Genomic DNA, 20,995 nt, shown 5'->3' on the forward strand with positions numbered 1-20,995 from the left:
AAAAACCGCGTAAACCGCACCACAAAAATGCGGTGTGGTGCGGTGCGGTGCGGTTTGTGCGGTTTGTATGCTTAAGAATAAATATTTTTAGTTGAAGTTAGAAATAAAATTTAAATATACAATAATTAAAAACTTTTCATGTAATGAATTTATATGATATTTATCATTTCAGAGCTACAACAACTACTAAAATAACACAAACAAAAATGTAAATATGATAATAAATATGAGTACTAACTACCAAGAGACATATTATAATATATATGTATAATATAATTTTATTTGACAATCACTAATATATATATATATATATATATATATATAAAAATATTGCGGTGCGGTGCGGTTTGAACCGCACTACTAATATGTCAAACCGCAATCCGCACCGCACCGCGCGGTTTGTGAAAAATTCAAACCGCAACCGCACCACGAAAATTAAAAACCGCGTTTTGTGGTGCGGTTTGGTGCGGTGCGGGCGGTTTATGCGGTGTGGGCGGTTTTTTGATCACCCCTAGATCGAGTCGTGTTTCACTCCAAAGCTGCAAAATTTACTTAAAAGTCTTTGCTCTGAGCTCTAAGTTCAGTGTACAGTTAAAGTATGTAGAGGTAATGAAACGAGCTTGGTGGTGTTTGCCTCCACTTTATTCATAAAGTAAAGACATCGTTCATATGATCATATTAATTTTTGTAAGTAAGCATTTGGGAAGCGTAAAATATCTTATTTGGTAGAAATATATATATTTTTTAAAACATACATATTTAATTCTAGGGATTATTTGACTTATTTCTCGAGAAATATACATGTAATTCTACTTTTTTATTCTGAAATAACTTCTTTTTTTATTAACATAAAATGATAACTTTTTTTAAGAAAATGAAAAATTTATTTCTTAAAATGGGAGTTACTCCCTTTGTTTCATATTACATGTCCACTATTGAGAACAAAAAATTGTTTTAAATTACTTGTACATTTCAACTTTCAATGGAGTGTAGTCAATATTTGTATTTTCAAGATAAGTTTTATACCACACCTTACTAAATTATATTTTCTAGATCAAATATATGCCACATATTATACTTGATCAATGCAATAAATACAATAATAAATGAAAGATTTCTACAAAAGTTGGTTTTTCTTAATATGTGTAATTTATGACATGTATTATGAAACGGAGGGAGTATCAAACAAGCACATAATTTTTAAAAAATTAATTAACTTATTTATGATAAATAAGAGGGACCGGGTTGTTGAATTAAGTAAATTTGGAGCGGAGCGGTGCATGTTGATATTCTGGTGTAGGACCTTTGATTGTTGGTTGATAACTTGATGGGACTCACAGTCAATAAAGCAATATGCTCGTATGATTATTTTTGAATATTATCACATCTTCTTCCCAACTTAAGACAATATTAAATACCAAAGGATTGTCATTAAGAAGATGAGCATGTAGTAATAATTAGCAGAGTAGAGAATTCTTGTTCATGCTTATTGCTTAGTTGGAACAGCATTTTCCATTTATTAAAGATGCAAGAGATTGTGGTGGTTGATTGTTGTAATTGAGCATTAATTCAATAATTAAATGAGATTAGTGGGGTTTAACCAAGATTTTATTACTATCAAACAAATCCTAATTCACATGTTGGTAGATTTTAAAAATCAGCATCCACTAAATTCTGCATGTTATATTGTAGATTGTATTTGTTCTTACAATCCCGCCTGCTTTCATTGTGTTGTCCGAAAGAATTATGTGCATTTATTAATTAGTCTGTTGTCCATATCTACCAGTATTCAATGTCTACACTCCCTCCCCTCTTTCTTTCTTCTATATATAATGTCTGTATGCACTCATCACATACCCTCAGACCCAGACCTCAATTTATAAGACATGGGTTTTTCAGTTTTGGTCTTGATTTTTTCGATTTTTTCGGTTTTATGTACTTGTTCTGTAAATGGATTTGTTAGTTATAATACTGGGAGCAAGATTGTGGATGGTAAATTGAATGTTCATTTGGTTCCTCATTCACATGATGATGTGGGCTGGTTGAAGACTGTTGATCAGTACTTTGTTGGATCAAATAGCACCATTCAGGTCATTTCGTTTCTTCGACGACTTTTTTATTGGTTTTTAGTGTGTATGAGTTGATAAATTTGTGATCATGTAGGCATTTACTGATTCTTTTTGGGGACTTTGGTGCAGGGTGCTTGTGTGGAAAATACTCTTGATTCCGTGATTATGTCATTGATGCGGGATCCAAATAGGAAGTTTGTATTTGCTGAAATGGTAACCTTTTTTTTTTTCTTTGGCTAAGTGTTATTGTAACTTATTTGGTACTTCTCTTATAAATGTTTAGTTATCGTGCCTTTTTTTGGGGGGGCCTTTTATGAAATTGTCATTGCATTTGTTAGTTGGATAGAGCTATGATATGACAAACAGTATTGTCTTTCTGCGTATCATCAAAACTTTAATATTTTACACTACATTATTCGCCAGAATGGGGCAGCTGGTATATATGAAAATGAATTGTTATCATACAAGGTTTTCTCATGCTACACTTCCAACATTCTGCCACAAAGAATAGGGCAGCAATTAGAATACCCACAGACACATCTCACAGCTTTCTTCCTGAGAAAAAGAATGCTAACTTGTGTTATATGTGTGGTCATGCTGAAGTTTAGTATGATTTTATGCCAAGCCACCTTATTGTGAACTTTAGGCATTTTTTCAACGTTGGTGGAGGATACAAAATCCAACAATACAAGCAGAAGTGCGAAAGCTCGTCGATGCTGGGCAGTTGGAATTTGTGTAAACAGCTCTTTTTTTAACTCCTTTTTTTTGACTCTTTACTCTGATTAAATTATACGACTCGTATCATTGTTTAAGTATTGTTCTGCTTTAGGAATGGTGGCTGGTGTATGCATGATGAGGCTACTACCCATTATATCGATATGATTGATCAGACAACTTTAGGTCATCATGCTATTAAAAGCCAATTTAATATAACTCCTCGAGCAGGATGGCAGATTGATCCTTTCGGGCACTCTGCAGTGCAGGCTTATTTACTCGGAGCAGAGGTATATGAATTTTCCATTTTATTGTGTTTTTCTTTAAATGACACAGCTGGTCTAATTTTCAGAGTTGTGAATCAGTTTGGTAGTACACTTCGACGTACTATGTGTTCATGATGCTATTATAACTAATGTGATGCTCATTCTGGAATTAAAGGACTTCTTACAGTCCGATCACAAAACATTATACGTGTGACTGGACATGTATGGAGTATAGTATTTGTCACCAGTTTGTCATTTTTTATAACACGAATAATGCTTTCTTTTCCGGAGTTATGACCAAGTGAAAATTACTATGTCTGCATGAAACTTCAAACTTGAAATTATCTCTACGGAAGAAGTGAAAACTACATACTCAATTATTTTCTTTATCAGGCTGGCTTTGAATCTGTACATTTTGCACGGGTTGATTATCAAGACCGAGCAAAGCGTAAGGAAGATAAATCTCTCGAAGTTGTTTGGCGTGGGTCGAAAACTTTTGGATCTTCATCTCAGGTCTGGGACTAGAGCCTTCTACATTATCATCAAGCCTTCTTTTCTTTACTTAAATGTTTTGGTTCTCTGCAGATTTTTGCCAACGCATTTCCTGTTCATTACAGTCCACCAACCGGTTTCCATTTTGAAGTGAATGATGACACTGTTCCTGTTCAGGTTACAATGCTGATAATAAATGAGATTGCCACTTGATTGTGCTGTTTAGGCTACAGTTTATAGCCTTTCATTGGATAACATGCTGAAAAATTGCAGGACGATCCTCTTCTTTTCGATTACAATGTCAAAGATCGAGTTAATGATTTTATTGCTGCTGCCATAACTCAGGTACATTTAACTTTCGCTACTTTAATATTTATGATATCAATTTCATCTGGAGATGGAATTTCAGCTGAATATAAAAAGGTAAAAAGTTGCATGATATTTGATTTGACATATAGTTATCTCCTATGGTCAGGCAAATGTAACAAGGACAAATCATGTGATGTGGACTATGGGTGACGACTTCCAATATCAATATGCAGAGACATGGTTCAAGCAGATGGACAAGTTAATTCATTATGTTAACCTGGTGAGTTATATATATATTGAGGAAAAAACTTTAGGTATCTTGTGCGAAGTTGTTAATATCATTCACATCGGTGATTTATATTATCATGATATCATCACAGAAAACATATCATTTAGCAGTAACAGGTTTGACTCATTATATGTGCTACATAATTGTGTCAAAACATAATCTTTCCTGGTGCCTGGTGAGTGAGATGACTGACTATTACTAAATATAAGTGTTCACAATAGCTTCAGTAACACTATTATAATGGTTCACACCATTCATATATAAAAATCTTATTCGTATATTGTGCATGTCTACTAATAGATACACTTTTTTCCTCTTCTTAAAGCTTTACTTTCTTATTTACTTTGAAAGTGCTTCTGAATGTGTCAGGATGGTCGAGTGAATGCACTTTATTCTACCCCGTCTCTCTACACAGATGCAAAAAATGCAGCGAATTCTTCATGGCCACTGAAAAGAAATGATTATTTCCCGTAAGCCTTTTGCTTCTTCTGGTTTTTAATTAATTAGAAAATCATGATGAGAAGTATTATTTCTGACGCAGACGCTTGTCTCTTGGTTGCATGCAGATATGCAGATGGTGAAAATGCCTATTGGACTGGTTTTTTTACTAGTCGTCCAGCGTTAAAGGGATATATACGTATGCTCAGTGGATATTATCTGGTAAGACATAGGATTATTTATTTTCTTGTTATATTATATAGACTATAGAGTTTAACATACAAAAAACCTTTCTTTTAATTCATGATGGATATGTAATTAACCTTCAAGTATGCTTCTGGTGAATACGAATTGCTCTGAATGTAACATTAAACCTCTCAATCAGATTTATTCTTGACAAGTATTTATAGTTGCACATCAATATTTTTTTGTCACCAAGAAGTCAGGAACTTGCGATGAAGAGCTAATATATACCCTATCTTTAGTTTCTTAACTAATTGAAGTTATATTTCTTCGCAAAACAGGCAGCAAGGCAGCTCGAGTTCCTGGCAGGAAGGAGAACCACTGGCAACAGCACTTTTAGCTTGGGAGATGCTTTAGGAATTGCACAACACCATGATGCTGTGACTGGTACTGCTAAACAGCATACAACCGATGACTATGCAAAACGCTTGGCTATTGGAGCTACGGAGGTAAAATAAATATTATATGGCCACTAAATATGTGTAGCCCTAATACTTCACCACTTCTCCACCCCTGTCTATGACCAATTTGAGTTTTCAGACTCTTCAATTCTCAATATATATTTTTCTTAAATTTCCCGTGCAACAACTTTCTCAGGCTCAAGCTGTTGTTAGTTCAGCTTTGTCATGTTTATCTGATTCAAAATCAAGCAACGCCTGTTCTACAGCACCAACAATGACATTTAATCAGGTATTTTAAATAACTTAAGACAGTAATATTTTAGAAACCGAATATATAAATAATTGATTCTGTGCTTGCTATTTTTTCTTTTACACTGAATTACATGTTAGATAGATGCTGAGCTTGACTTGTATGCTTACTGTTTTGATGTTAAGAATATTTCACGATGAAGTACAAGTCATCAGAGTCTTCATGATAAAGATATGTGTTATGCCCAAATTTGGGATGGGCCTCGGCAGGCCCATTTTCAGATATGGATCACCAGGGCGGGCTCATCCACATCTATTTATAAAGATTAACTGCTCCGAGCTGGAGAGGGGGGACTAGACCAAGTAGATTATTCTCCTGATTATTTTGGACTAAGTATGTTGGGTTCATCATTCAGCTGGGCCGCCTCATTAGTAAGCCCCCGCTACGTAGAAGATATATGAAGACCCCTGAGGGGTGCTCACACAGAGGGCTCCTCGCCCTGAGGGGTCATCACCCTAGGGGGGTTGTTATCCTGATGAGTCCTCGCCTTGAGGGGTCGTCACCCTTGAGGGGTCTTAATCCAGATGGGTCCTCGCCTTGAGGGGTCGTCGCCCTGAGGGTCGCTGCAAGTATCAACAACGAGACTTGGCCTCGCCGCCCCTTGGCCTCGCGGCCCCTTGGCCTCGCCGCCTCATCGGCCTTGGTGCCCATGGCCTCGCCGCCCCTTGGCCTCGCAGTCACTTGGCTTTGGTGCCCATGGCCTCGCTGCCTCTCTGCCTCGCTACTTCTTGGCCTCGTATATATTGGGGTCGTCACTGTTGAAGATTGCTAGCCTAGGGCCATCTCCCTGGGGCTCATGTTCCAGCTAGACTCTCATGCCTCCTCATCATCATTGAAGATTGGCCTCATCGAAGGGGTCACCTACTTTATGCTACTAAGTCCCTTGTGGACTCTCATCTATTTCGGGTTCCCTCACCCCATAGAGGATGGTCGGGCTCCCTCGCCCCATACGAGGATGATTGGGCTCCCTCGCCCCATACGAGGATGATTGGGCTCCCTCGCCCCATAGAGGATGAACGGGCTCCCTCGCCCCATAGAGGATGAACGGGCTCCCTCGCCCCATAGAGGATGAACGGGCTCCCTCGCCCCATAGAGGATGAACGGGCTCCCTCGCCCCAAACGAGGACTTATTGGATCGATATCCATTCTCTGACCCGCTCCATGACAGCCTCTTGCCATATGGGCCTAGGCCATGCGAGCACGGGCCTCTCCTGACGGCTGCCCTCAAGGTCCTACGGGCCTGGGCTTTGATGGACCGGACTGACACTTAGCCCATGCTAAGAAGTTTGGCCCGTAAGAACTACGTGGTAGCTTGAACCCCTATAAATAAGGGTACGTAGGCCTCTTGTGCTAATAATCTGATTCTTGCTGAGAAACGCTTGAGAACACTTTCTCTCTTTCTCTCGAGGATCAAACACAAGATCAGCTACATCATCCATCACTTCCCGTCCCGTGTTCTTCGCTGTTCCTTCCGGAAATCACTCAGGTACCCACATCTGTTGTTAACCAATTTCTCCCGTTAACAATTTGGCGACCACAGTGGGAGAATTAACAACATCTTAGGGAGAAAGATGCCGTAGGAAGAACAAGTCCAAGAGAGCAGGGAGGATCTTTCAAGGAGGCCTCGATGAGGAGAACAGTGCGGTCCCCCATATTGATGAGCCCGAATGGGGACCCCTGGACACTCCTGAAGGAGAGACCCCAAGAAAAAGAGAGGCTTCAAGAAGACTGGTCGTTTCTCAAAAGAAGTGACCCCCAAGAACTGGGAGAATGATTTTGAACGAGAGGTGGAGGCCAAACAAGCAGCTAGGAGGGAGAGAGAACGCCAACGCAGAGAGGAATGACCCCCCTCTCATCAGGACGAGAGGGAGAGGTCGCACCACTCAAGGTCCAGACGGGAGAGATCCCCTCCCCATCATTCCCGCCAACCATCTGGGCCGCGGAATAATGAGGATGAGGAAGAATCCCGGATGCATCCCAACGGGAGGAATGATCCTCCGCCATCTCTCCGTAGTGAAAATGATGGGCGTGGCGGCAACAATGAGGATGAGCGCCTTGGGAAATTGAATGGCATGACCCGAGAGGCTCTCCAACTATTGTGCCACGTTCTCCCCTCTCTCGGGCCATCTTAGAGTCACCTCCTCCTCCTGGTCAACATGAGGCACCATCCGGGGCTCGCTTTTGACGGGATTAATAGCGCCTCAAAGCTAGCATGGGAGAGCCGAAGTGCCCCAAGCTAGAGTGTGTCCGCCCTGGCGCGGGAGAGCCCAAGTGCCCCGAGCTAATGTTGGGGATCCCAAGTGCCCATGCCTAGCATGCATGGGAGAGCCCAAGTGCCCCAAGCTAGAGGCCAAATAATTTTCAAGGTCAGAAATGGAGCGCTAGCGCGGAGAGGAGCGATCCCCCTCTCATCATGACAAGAGGGAGCGGTCGCACCACTCAAGGTCCACGACGGGTGAGATCCCCTCTTTATCATTCCCGCCGACAATCTAGGCTGCGGAACAATAAGGATGAGGGAGAATCTAAGATTCGGGTTAGTTAGAGAAATGATCCTCCCCTTCTCTCCATGATGACAATTACGAGCGTGGGCCACCTTAATGAGGATGACCCTTTGGGGAATTAGAACGTAAAAGACTTGAAGAGCACCCTGGAGGGGTCGTCGCCCTGGGGGGTCGTTACCCTGAGTGGTCCTCGCCTTGATGGGCCGTCATCGCCCTAACGGATCGTCACCCTCAGGGGTTGTTACCCTGATGGGTACCTCGCCCTATGGGGGCGTCACCCTGGAGGGGTCATCGGCAAGTGGGGTCGCTACACGTATCAGAAACGAGCCTAGGGGTCGCTACCTCTTGGCCTCGCTGCCCCATGGCCTTGCTGCCCCTTGGCCTCGTTTTACCTCGGTGTTGTCCTTGTTGAAGACTGCTAATGAGCCTCCTTTACTTGGAAGATTTTTCAAGTTCAAGGTCCTCCCCCCGAGAGAGGGGTCATTACGGACTCACATGATGTCCCCCGAGGTCGCTACACGTAGGCCTCGCTATCTTGGGGGCGCTTCACTAGGGGTCGCTACAACTGGGATTGCTATACTCAGGCCTCGCTATCTTGGGATCGCTTCACTAAGGGTCGCTCCCACGGGGTCGCTCCCTGAGGGCCGCTTCACTTGGGGTCGCTGTATCTCGGTCGCCTCATTAGGTGTCGCTCCCTCGGGTCGCTCCCTGAGGGTAGCTTCACCAGGGGTCGCTGTCTCCCGGTGTTGCTTCTCTCGGGGTCGCTCCCTGAGTGTCGCTTCATCTGGGGTCGCTCCACCGGGGGTCGCTGTATTCCGATGTCGCCTCTCTCGGGGTCGCTCCCTGAGGGTCGCTTCACCTGGGGTCGCTTCACCTGGGGTCGTTCCACCGGGGGTCGCTGTATTCCGATGTCGCTTCTCTCGGGGTCGCTCCCTGAGTGTCGCTTCATCTGGGGTCGCTCCACCGGGGGTCGCTGTATTCCGATGTCGCTTCTCTCGGGGTCGCTCCCTGAGTGTCGCTTCATCTGGGGTCGCTCCACCGGGGGTCGCTGTATTCCGATGTCGCTTCTCTCGGGGTCGCTCCCTGAGTGTCGCTTCATCTGGGGTCGCTCCACTGGGGGTCGCTGTATTCCGATGTCGCTTCTCTCGGGGTCGCTCCCTGAGTGTCGCTTCATTTGGGGTCGCTCCACCGAGAGTCGCTGTATCTCGAGGTCGCTCTCTCCGGGTCGCTCCCTGAGGGTCGCTTCACCTGGGCTCGGCTCCACCGGGTAGCTAGGTGAGGCCTCGCTACTTTTGGGATCGTTGTCCTGGCCTCGTCAAGCACATACATACACATTGTTTGAAGGCCTCGTTCGGATTCCTCCTCGCATCTCTAATGACGAACAGGAATCGGGGGGTAGTTGTTATGCCCAATTTGACATGGGCCTCGGCATGCCCATATTCGGTTATGCATCACCAAGGTGGGCTCATCTACCTCTATTTAAAAACTTTGATTGCTTTCCAACTGGAGGGAGGACTGGATCGAGTACATTAGGCTCGTGATTATTCTGGACTAAGTACTTTGGGCTCATCATCTGCTAGTCTGCCTCATTGATGAGGTCCCACTACTTAGAAAATTTATGAAGACTTGAGGGCTCATCATTCTGCTAGGCCGCCTCATTGATGAGCCCCAACTACTTAGAAGATATTTGAAGGCGTAAGGGCTCATCATTCTGCTAGGCCGCCTCATTGATAAGGCCCCAACTACTTAGAAGATTTATGAAGACTTGAGGGCTCATCATTTTGCCAGGCCGCCTCATTGATGAGCCCCCTCTACTTAAAAGATATATGAAGGGGTGTGAGCTCATCATTCTGCTAGGCCGCCTCATTGATGAGCCCCCACTACTTAGTAGATTTATGAAGACTTGAGGGCTCATCATTCTGCTAGGCCGCCTCATTGATGAGCCCCAACTACTTAGAAGATATTTGAAGGCGTAAGGGCTCATCATTCTGCTAGGCCGCCTCATTGATAAGGCCCCAACTACTTAGAAGATTTATGAAGACTTGAGGGCTCATCATTTTGCCAGGCCGCCTCATTGATGAGCCCCCTCTACTTAAAAGATATATGAAGGGGTGTGGGCTCATCATTCTGCTAGGCCGCCTCATTGATGAGCCCCCCCTACTTAGAAGATTTATGAAGTCGTGAGGGCTCAGCATTCTGCTAGGCCGCCTCATTGATGAGCCCCCACTACTCAGAAGATAAGGCTCATCATTCTGCTAGGCCGCCTCATTGATGAGGCCCCACCACTTAGAAGATTTATGAAGACTTGAAGGCTCATCATTTCGCCAGGCCGCCTCATTGATGAGCCCCCACTACTTACAAGATTTTTGAAGGCCTGAGGGCTCATCATTCTGCTAGGACGCCTCATTGATGAGCCCCAACTACTTAGAAGATATTTGAAGGCGTAAGGGCTCATCATTCTGCTAGGCCGCCTCATTGATAAGGCCCCAACTACTTAGAAGATTTATGAAGACTTGAGGGCTCATCATTTTGCCAGGCCGCCTCATTGATGAGCCCCCCCTACTTAAAAGATATATGAAGGGGTGTGGGCTCATCATTCTGCTAGGCCGCCTCATTGATGAGCCCCCACTACTTAGTAGATTTATGAAGACTTGAGGGCTCATCATTCTGCTAGGCCGCCTCATTGATGAGCCCCAACTACTTAGAAGATATTTGAAGGCGTAAGGGCTCATCATTCTGCTAGGCCGCCTCATTGATAAGGCCCCAACTACTTAGAAGATTTATGAAGACTTGAGGGCTCATCATTTTGCCAGGCCGCCTCATTGATGAGCCCCCTCTACTTAAAAGATATATGAAGGGGTGTGAGCTCATCATTCTGCTAGGCCGCCTCATTGATGAGCCCCCACTACTTAGTAGATTTATGAAGACTTGAGGGCTCATCATTCTGCTAGGCCGCCTCATTGATGAGCCCCAACTACTTAGAAGATATTTGAAGGCGTAAGGGCTCATCATTCTGCTAGGCCGCCTCATTGATAAGGCCCCAACTACTTAGAAGATTTATGAAGACTTGAGGGCTCATCATTTTGCCAGGCCGCCTCATTGATGAGCCCCCTCTACTTAAAAGATATATGAAGGGGTGTGGGCTCATCATTCTGCTAGGCCGCCTCATTGATGAGCCCCCCCTACTTAGAAGATTTATGAAGTCGTGAGGGCTCAGCATTCTGCTAGGCCGCCTCATTGATGAGGCCCCACTACTTAGAAGATTTTTGAAGGAGTAATGGCTCATCATTCTGCTAGGACGCCTCATTGATGAGCCCCCCCCACTAAAAAGATATTTGAAGATCTGAGGGCTCATCATTCTGCTAGGCCGCCTCATTGATGAGCCCCCCCTACTTAGAAGATTTATGAAGTCGTGAGGGCTCAGCATTCTGCTAGGCCGCCTCATTGATGAGGCCCCACTACTTAGAAGATTTTTGAAGGAGTAATGGCTCATCATTCTGCTAGGACGCCTCATTGATGAGCCCCCTCCACTAAGAAGATATTTGGAGGCGTAATGGCTCATCATTCTGCTAGGCCGCCTCATTGACGAGCCCCCTCTACTTAGAAGATATATGAAGGGGTGAGGGCTCATCATTCTGCCAGGACGCCTCATTGATGAGCCCCCGCTACTTAGAAGATATTTGAAGATCTGAGGGCTCATCATTCTGCTAGGCCGCCTCATTAATGAGAGCCCCCGTTACTTAGAAGATATTTGAAGGCGTAAGGGCTCATCAATCTGCTAGGCCGCCTCATTGATGAGCCCCCACTACTCAGAAGATAAGGCTCATCGATCTGCTAGGCCGCCTCATTGATGAGCCCCCACTACTCAGAAGATAAGGCTCATCATTCTGCTAGGCCGCCTCATTGATGAGGCCCCACCACTTAGAAGATTTATGAAGACTTGAGGGCTCATCATTTTGCCAGGCCGCCTCATTGATGAGGCCCCACTACTTAGAAGATATTTGAAGATCTGAGGGCTCATTATTCTGCCAGGCCGCCTCATTGATGAGCCCCCTCTACTTAGAAGATATATGAAGGGGTGTGGGCTCATCATTCTGCTAGGCCGCCTCATTGATGAGGCCCCACTACTTAGAAGATTTATGAAGACTTGAGGGCTCATCATTCTGCTGGGCCGCATCATTTACATTCCAACATAGGATTCCAAGGCCTCACTGAGATTCTTACTCGCATCCCTAATGACGAGCAAGAATCGGGGGGTAGTTGTTATGCCCAAATTTGGGATGGGCCTCGGCAGGCCCATTTTCAGATATGGATCACCAGGGCGGGCTCATCCACATCTATTTATAAAGATTAACTGCTCCGAGCTGGAGAGGGGGGACTAGACCAAGTAGATTATTCTCCTGATTATTTTGGACTAAGTATGTTGGGTTCATCATTCAGCTGGGCCGCCTCATTAGTAAGCCCCCGCTACGTAGAAGATATATGAAGACCCCTGAGGGGTGCTCACACAGAGGGCTCCTCGCCCTGAGGGGTCATCACCCTAGGGGGGTTGTTATCCTGATGAGTCCTCGCCTTGAGGGGTCGTCACCCTTGAGGGGTCTTAATCCAGATGGGTCCTCGCCTTGAGGGGTCGTCGCCCTGAGGGTCGCTGCAAGTATCAACAACGAGACTTGGCCTCGCCGCCCCTTGGCCTCGCGGCCCCTTGGCCTCGCCGCCTCATCGGCCTTGGTGCCCATGGCCTCGCCGCCCCTTGGCCTCGCAGTCACTTGGCTTTGGTGCCCATGGCCTCGCTGCCTCTCTGCCTCGCTACTTCTTGGCCTCGTATATATTGGGGTCGTCACTGTTGAAGATTGCTAGCCTAGGGCCATCTCCCTGGGGCTCATGTTCCAGCTAGACTCTCATGCCTCCTCATCATCATTGAAGATTGGCCTCATCGAAGGGGTCACCTACTTTATGCTACTAAGTCCCTTGTGGACTCTCATCTATTTCGGGTTCCCTCACCCCATAGAGGATGGTCGGGCTCCCTCGCCCCATACGAGGATGATTGGGCTCCCTCGCCCCATACGAGGATGATTGGGCTCCCTCGCCCCATAGAGGATGAACGGGCTCCCTCGCCCCATAGAGGATGAACGGGCTCCCTCGCCCCATAGAGGATGAACGGGCTCCCTCGCCCCATAGAGGATGAACGGGCTCCCTCGCCCCAAACGAGGACTTATTGGATCGATATCCATTCTCTGACCCGCTCCATGACAGCCTCTTGCCATATGGGCCTAGGCCATGCGAGCACGGGCCTCTCCTGACGGCTGCCCTCAAGGTCCTACGGGCCTGGGCTTTGATGGACCGGACTGACACTTAGCCCATGCTAAGAAGTTTGGCCCGTAAGAACTACGTGGTAGCTTGAACCCCTATAAATAAGGGTACGTAGGCCTCTTGTGCTAATAATCTGATTCTTGCTGAGAAACGCTTGAGAACACTTTCTCTCTTTCTCTCGAGGATCAAACACAAGATCAGCTACATCATCCATCACTTCCCGTCCCGTGTTCTTCGCTGTTCCTTCCGGAAATCACTCAGGTACCCACATCTGTTGTTAACCAATTTCTCCCGTTAACAATATGTAACAAAAGTCTTAACAAGTGCAGATATACCTTGCAAAAAACAGACTCAGATAAATGAGTGTGTCTATTTTTGTTCCCGACTTTGAACAAGTGAAAGTTTCTTCTGTCTCCCTTCCCAGTGCTGCGTGTCAAGTTTTTCTTATATGACCAATATCTGCAAACTTATTCTAACAGTTAGTTCTCTTTGTCATGCAAAACAGTGCCAGCTACTTAATATTAGTTACTGCCCTGTAACTGAGGAAGATATTCCTCAAGGAAAGAGTTTGGTAAACTTTCAATCTCCCTGTAAATTACTTATACAAAAAATATCTAAAATATGTTTAAGTTTAATAGCTATTTCCAGGTGGTGGTGGCATACAATCCTCTTGGATGGAACCGTACTGAGATTATCAGGATTCCGGTTGGTTATTCTATTTCTCTTTATGATATTTATATATTTCTTTTAGCATCCATACCTTAGTAGCCATGTCTAATTTTATTTATTGCTAAAAAGAGGCATACGCTTCATGTAAAATGGCGACTTTTCCAAGTGCATAAACATACATGTATATACTACTTCCGGAAAAATGTGATTTTCATCTATTGAGCAGACATATAATGAAAACAAACAACAGTTACAAAGTACAAGTATTTTGATTAAAGAAAGTGATTATTGTACAGGTCAAAGATACTAATTTAATTGTCCAAGATTCCATGGGCAATAAGGTGGAGACACAATATGTAGAGTTCGATAATGTTACAAAGAACTTGAGGAAATTTTATGCTGAGGCTTATCTAGGCAGACCTCCAGAAGAGGAGCCCAAATACTGGCTAATCTTTCAAGCTTCTGTGCCACCATTGGGTTGGAATACCTACTTTCTTTCAGTGTCAACTGGAAAAGGTATATACCTACAACATATCAGCGGGCAAGTTTTAATTATGTCTTATAGTTGCATAGTTGTTTTTTCTTGTGCTGGTAGAAACCAAACATTCAATATATTTGTCTAGGGCTCGTAAATTTTTTCTACAAAGCAAATTATATATATCTCTACCAATAATTAGTATACTGTAAGCAAACTTAAAAAATAATAAGTATTAAGAAGATAGCAGGAAAGCTCAGAAAGGAAGAAGCTTTTTGACGGAGTTATTAAACTGGCAAAAAAGGATTTGTGATGGGAAGCTATTAGCCCAATTAAATATCTTGATATGTTTTATTTGCATGTTACAGGAGAAAGAAGTGGTTATATTGGTGTAACAGACGGTACACAGAATGATGCTATTGAAATTGGACCAGGAAGCTTGAAGATGTCATTTTCTTCACAATCAGGGCAACTTACAAGGATTGTTAATTCTAAAACAGGGGTGAGTCTTTTTATTATATAAACCAGCGTGGTGTAGGTATCGTAATTAGGAAGCTTTAAACATACACTTTGGTAAAGTTACGGAAAAGGTAAGTTCAGAAAAGTTTAGATGGATTGGTGCCTGTACGGAGTCAGAATTTAATTTTATTTCAAAAATTTGATCAAAATTGCAAGATTTGCATCCTGACCTAAAAGTTGAACTACTTGATCTAATTCTGTTGGTTATTGACAAAAAAAATTTAATCTTTACTTTCTCTAAAAAGAAAGATTTAACATCATCTTGGCGTCGAAGGAAAATGGTTGAAGCAAGACAAAGTCGTAAAATACTCTATTTCTTTGATGAAACAGAACTAAATATGTAACTCTCCTCTGTGTACAAAAAGGCGCTTCTTGTTACTTTGAAAAAAATATTTACCAAGTTTTTCCAGTTGGCCACTACTGCATCTTGAAGTGTTTTTGCATGATTTGATCAGGTTGATATACCTATACAACAAAATTATCTCTGGTATGGTTCAAGTCAAGGAGATCAGGTACAAAATGTAGATGTAAGAATTAAATGTGACGATACCACTGAACAGAAATTAAAACATGACTGTCAATTCATTTTACTATCTGCAGTCTTCAGGTGCATACATATTCCACCCTGACGGATCACCTCCAACTATTGTTTCAAAATCAGTAAGTGTTCCTTGGTTGATTCGTCTCCGTATATTTTTAACTCAATGAAGAACATCGTTACCACTTCATTACATTTGACATTATCTGCACCAATATATTCTCTGTGGCATAATAATTTGTCTACTTGTCGTATTAAAGGACTGTCATACGCCTAAAATTGTAATCATACATTTTTCACGGTTGATCCATGATCTCCCTTTTCTTACAAATGTGTTTTGTATGCTTACAGGTTCCTTTTCAAGTTAAGCGTGGGCCGCTTGTTGATGAAGTTTACCAGCAATTCAACTCATGGATCTCACAGGTATTTTTCATCATTAAACACAGAAAGTGGTATGAAAATCCAAAAGTAAAGATTTACTTGTCATCGTTAATAAGAGTTTGTTTCAGAGTTTAATTAGGAGTCGAGAAATATTGTTATAATGAGCAAATTATGAAAGAATATGACAATAACTCACAATTTTTTTGTTCTGCTTCGAGCATCTCCAAGATCCTCCTAATTGGCTCCTAAGTATAATATAAAAAATACGGCTCTTATCAATTTAGTACAAAGTTAAGAGCATGAACTCCAACAATGATCTCTATATTTCTTCTCTATATTATATTTTATTCATGTTGGGCTCCACTATAACAAAGATCCAAATTCTAAAGTGGAGATGAATTAGAGGGAATTTTTTTTTATTGATAAATAAAAAGAAGTTAAGAGCCAAGTTGTGGCTCCTAAAAGAGAGGAGAGAGAATGGGCTCATAACTTTTTGAAGAGCCTCCTCTTGGAGCTCTAATTTATACATGACTCTTTATTTTTTTCGCTTAAGAGCTTGAATAGAAAGCCTCTTGGAGATGACACAGTGAATTGGTCTGCCTTATCTCAGTTTCACTAGGACCCCTTTTTTTCCTCTTTTGCAGATAAAACTAAGAAAAAATAAATGCCCAAAGCCTTCATCTGCTATTTATCTCATTGTTGTGCATTTATGTATATCTATTTTATATTAGGTGATCAGAGTTTACAAAGACAAAGAGCATGCTGAATTTGAGTTCACTGTAAGTAAATACAATTGTTCACTTGTCTACAGTGTTTTATTTTATTTACTCTACATTTGTCATGAATCTTTAATAGAATTGAATATGCTGCCCACTCTTTCGTTTACACAGTAAATGTTTGAGCTTGAAGTAAGCATTACTAACTATTTTTCAAATTGAAGATCGGTCCAATTCCAACAGATGATAGTCTTGGAAAAGAAGTCATCACAAAGATTACATCAAACATGGTCACTGACAAAGTGTTCTATACTGATTCCAACGGGAGGGACTTCTTGAAACGGGTAACCTATACTTTTTAGATTTTTTGAAGTACTGAAAAAACATATAAAAAAGCGCCTTTGTCATTTCTGTCAAATTCGTGGTGGTATCAACTATTCTTATGCCAGCTAAACTATTGCCAAGTACCAAAAATTTCAAGACCTGATGCTCTTTAGTTTTGCCCAACTAGGTAGAGTCACTATTCAATATTAAAAGCATAAGGAAACATTGACAAGCTTTAATTTAGCTACCCTACTTGATTTTTAGTGTTATTAATTGTTCACCTTGTCTTACTAAAGAAACACTCTGCAAAAGGAAAAAAGAAATCCTTTTAGGGACTTCAAAAAAAAAAAAGAGTTTAAAATCTGGATTTTAAGTTTATTCCTCTTTGACAGTATGCACACATTTGTTGCAAGTTTCAACATCTATACACTTCCCCAACTAATGCCAGGAGACTCTGAAATGATCTTTCTATAGGAGCGTAGCCTCTTTCACAATGAAGCTTATTAAGGTATCTTGTAAACATCTGGTCCAAGAATTTGGTTCAAGTTAATATGAGTACTTTCACATAAAGCACCAAAACACAGATGCCGTCCTCTGCACACTGGTTTATGTTCACTACTCTTTGCTGCCTTCCTATTCTGCTATATAATCTTTTTATTTGGTTAAAATGAAAACCTTATCCTATCTGTAATTTTTCATGTATTCAGCTGTCTCTTGATCATTTACAAACTCTGATAAGTTACTCCCAACTCGATTAATGAATCTCACATAATTGTTGTGATAATATCAGGTTCGAGATTTTAGAGAAGACTGGCCTCTTCAAGTTACTCAACCTGTAGCAGGGAACTATTATCCAGTAAGTTACTTGACTTCTGCACATTACATTTAAGCTTCAAATTAATATTGTCAAGAATTTAAATAAATGTAATCCAAATTGGATAGGCACGGTGTGCATAGAGAATAAAGCAGGGAAGTTTACTTGATATGGGACTTAAGGAGAGATTGGCTTTTGTTAGAATTTCCTGGCTGCTTTTGCACATTTTAAGTGAGCTCATTAAATAAATATCAATTTTTTTTTCTGTAAAACAATTTGTAGAAGATATAGAAGGTGGGAAGGAGTGCACTTAATTATGACATGGGAAATAAATTGTCAATACTGTCATAAAAGTTACTTTATACAAATTTCGCTAGTCTTATAAACTTTGACCCAAATATATTGACTCCTATATTAGATCTGTCACTTTTTGATGAGATGCAAATGATAAAGTGGTTTTTGTTTTTCAGCTTAATCTAGGAATTTTCACTATGGATAGTAAAACTGAATTGTCAATATTGGTTGATCATGCCACTGGAGGATCCAGCATTGAAGATGGAGAAATAGAGTTGATGTTCCATAGGTTCTAATAAACTCTCTCTTTTTCACAGCTTCCTCAAAAAAATATATGATCTGTATATTTCTTGGAGTGTGGACATTATTAAACTGACTTCCAATTTTGTTTTGTGCACATATATAAGACGCATGATCGATGATGACGGCAGAGGAGTAGGCGAAGCCCTTGATGAGACGGTGTGCGTTAACGATACTTGTGAAGGACTTGCGGTATAAACTATCATATTTGAATAAAATTGAAGTTTATGCTTTTCAAATATTTTATTGATACATCAAATGCAGCAGAACTATGTTGAAATTATATGCGTGAAACAATATATTAATGCTAAATATTAACAAGAATTGTAAGGTCAAAATAAAATTACCAAATTGTTACAACACAAGACTTGAATTAGTGGTCAGGATAGACAATATAGTTATAATTTTATTGGAATTATGTGCTCTAATAGTTTTCTTCCTGATCAGGTGCGAGGAAAATATTATCTGAGCCTCAACCAGCTGGGTGATGGAGCACAGTGGCGGCGAACAACTGGCCAAGAGATATACTCGCCCATTCTTTTAGCTTTCACCCATGAGGTATTAATCTTAATGATTCATTCGCATCATTACTTAAAGACTAACATTTATCAATCTTACAGAATGCAGATGATTGGAAAGCTGCTCATATGACACAGACTACTGTTATGGATCCGAACTATAGTTTACCTTTTAATGTTGCATTAATTACTCTACAGGTGATTCAATTCACTACATTCCCCCTCCCTCCCTCTGTATAAGTATGCACATATTTGCTCATCTCATTTTTGGTCAGTATCCGTGCCTCTACCCCTAACTTTTAGATTTACAGGAACTGGATGATGGAAATGTACTCCTTCGTTTGGCACATCTGTATGAGGTAAAAGTCCATAGAGATAACCTTGAAAAAGTTTCATAATAAGTGTCCATCTTTTATTAATATCAGTATAAAGAGACAATGCGCTTATTGCTAAACAATAGTCTTGCATCATTGAGGCTACTACAATATAATTGCATTATGGTGCTATCTATAAAACCACCTACATCTTGTTGTAGTGTTGTAAGAATAATTTACCCTCGCTATTTTCTCATTTTCCAAGCTTCCTTGTATTGGTAACACAATACTTGTAGTAAACTCTTATAAGTTCAATATCTAAAAAGGAGTATCAATTGACTGTAATTAAGGCTAAAAACTATCGACTTCTTCATTATCTGAGACGGTAGTATATGTCACATCATAATATCTCTACCATCCCAAAATCATAGATGAGATAATACTTTTAGGAAGAGAAATGTTGCACTAGCTGTCTGTATCATTGCTTGTTCACTTCTATTTCTGCTAAATCTTTTTACGCATTCATTTCAACAATAATTTGACATTCTCAAGTTATAAGTGGAAGTAATTGATTTGATGTCTATGCTTTCTAGTATAGGTCCTTGTTAACTTCTTTCTTTCTTTGTATCTGGTAGGTTGGTGAAGATGCTAAATACTCGGCATTAGCTAAAGTCGAACTGAAGAAGATGATTGCTAAGAAGACGGTGAGTAATATTTATCTAATGTGTTCAGCTTTTCATGCTTATAACAAATTTGTATATGTTATAACTTTATATTCTGAATTTGTTCTCTCTTTCAAAGTAACCTGGATGATATTTTTGCTTAGTAAAAAAAAAAAGAAGAAGAAAAAGAATAAACCTGGATGATATTTATATTTAGATAATATATCTTAGTTGTTGGTTTCATCACACGTAGTCTATATTTGCTTTCCTCATCCTAAATTTTTGTCCCACCATATCGAAAGGTTGAACGAGGTAAGATGTCCCGATTAAAATACATTGTTTAGTTACAGAGCAAAATGGGAAAAAAATACTTCAGGTTAAATATGCAGTAACAGTAACTGATCAGTCATAATCATCGACACGTACTTGCAGATAAAAACCATTAAGGAAATGAGCTTGACAGCGAACCAAAACAAGTCGGATATGAAGAAGATGGCATGGAAAGTCGAAGGGGACAAAGCAGACGAGCCCAAACCTATAAAAGGTGCCCCTGTAGATCCGTCAGCTCTGATAGTCGAGCTTGGTCCCATGGAGATTCGTACTTTCCTCCTGACATTTTAAAGGCCATTCAACACATTATTGTAATTAATTGAGCCTGATAACTTTCTGCTTAGCAAGTAGAATGAGTAGTAAAGGAGATTATAGCAATTCAACCTAATCAGTGATGCAAAATAAGTTTCTGATATGTCAAAGAACAATAATTGTAACCAGAACAGATTCTTATGGTATGAATAAAATCTAGATGTCTCATTTTTAGCAACTCGTTTGAACATTTTTAAAAGATTAAAATAGTATGAATATAATCTAAATGGCTCGGGTTCGATAGTAAATACCAAATTTGAGCGAAAGAACTCCTCTAAAAATTTCCGTTTTCTCCCATTCCTTCGACAATTTTTTTCCCGTTTTCCATTTATTTCTATAAAAATAAAAAAAAATCACCATACAAATGGATACTGTATGTAATATTTTGAAAAGTTGAAACCACTTGCACCTTTTTTTTATATAGAAATTCAAAATAAATTAGTTGAAAAAAATAGAATAAAAATAAAACATAGTGCTTAGCAAATAC

At 41.2% G+C, this 20,995-nt stretch overlaps 1 protein-coding gene across 1 annotated transcript; it reads left to right on the top strand.

Moving 5' to 3' along the window:
- Positions 1–1,412: 1,412 nt before the first annotated feature.
- LOC108227228 (alpha-mannosidase) lies at positions 1,413–20,686 on the top strand. Its single transcript, XM_017402271.2, has 29 exons — positions 1,413–2,090; positions 2,199–2,282; positions 2,716–2,804; positions 2,899–3,073; positions 3,443–3,562; positions 3,635–3,718; positions 3,815–3,886; positions 4,017–4,130; positions 4,509–4,609; positions 4,706–4,799; positions 5,102–5,269; positions 5,418–5,510; positions 13,848–13,913; positions 13,991–14,047; positions 14,308–14,527; positions 14,855–14,988; positions 15,461–15,517; positions 15,606–15,665; positions 15,895–15,966; positions 16,656–16,703; positions 16,865–16,984; positions 17,755–17,820; positions 18,249–18,361; positions 18,480–18,564; positions 18,820–18,930; positions 18,993–19,088; positions 19,202–19,249; positions 19,840–19,908; positions 20,299–20,686. Exons 1-29 carry the CDS (start codon positions 1,887–1,889, stop codon positions 20,485–20,487), a joined length of 3,009 nt encoding a protein of 1,002 aa, XP_017257760.1. The 5' UTR covers positions 1,413–1,886; the 3' UTR covers positions 20,488–20,686.
- Positions 20,687–20,995: the final 309 nt, after the last annotated feature.

The sequence above is a fragment of the Daucus carota genome, chromosome 6, assembly GCF_001625215.2.
Source record: "Daucus carota subsp. sativus chromosome 6, DH1 v3.0, whole genome shotgun sequence".
NCBI lineage: Eukaryota > Viridiplantae > Streptophyta > Magnoliopsida > Apiales > Apiaceae > Daucus > Daucus carota.

Bases quoted from the DNA above. Each gene is read 5' to 3' on its own strand.
- LOC108227228 (XM_017402271.2), top strand. From the start codon at position 1,887: ATGGGTTTTTCAGTTTTGGTCTTGATTTTTTCGATTTTTTCGGTTTTA. The intron at 15,666-15,894 runs GTAAGTGTTCCT...GTATGCTTACAG, and splicing joins CAACTATTGTTTCAAAATCA to GTTCCTTTTCAAGTTAAGCG. The intron at 19,250-19,839 runs GTAAAAGTCCAT...TGTATCTGGTAG, and splicing joins GTTTGGCACATCTGTATGAG to GTTGGTGAAGATGCTAAATA.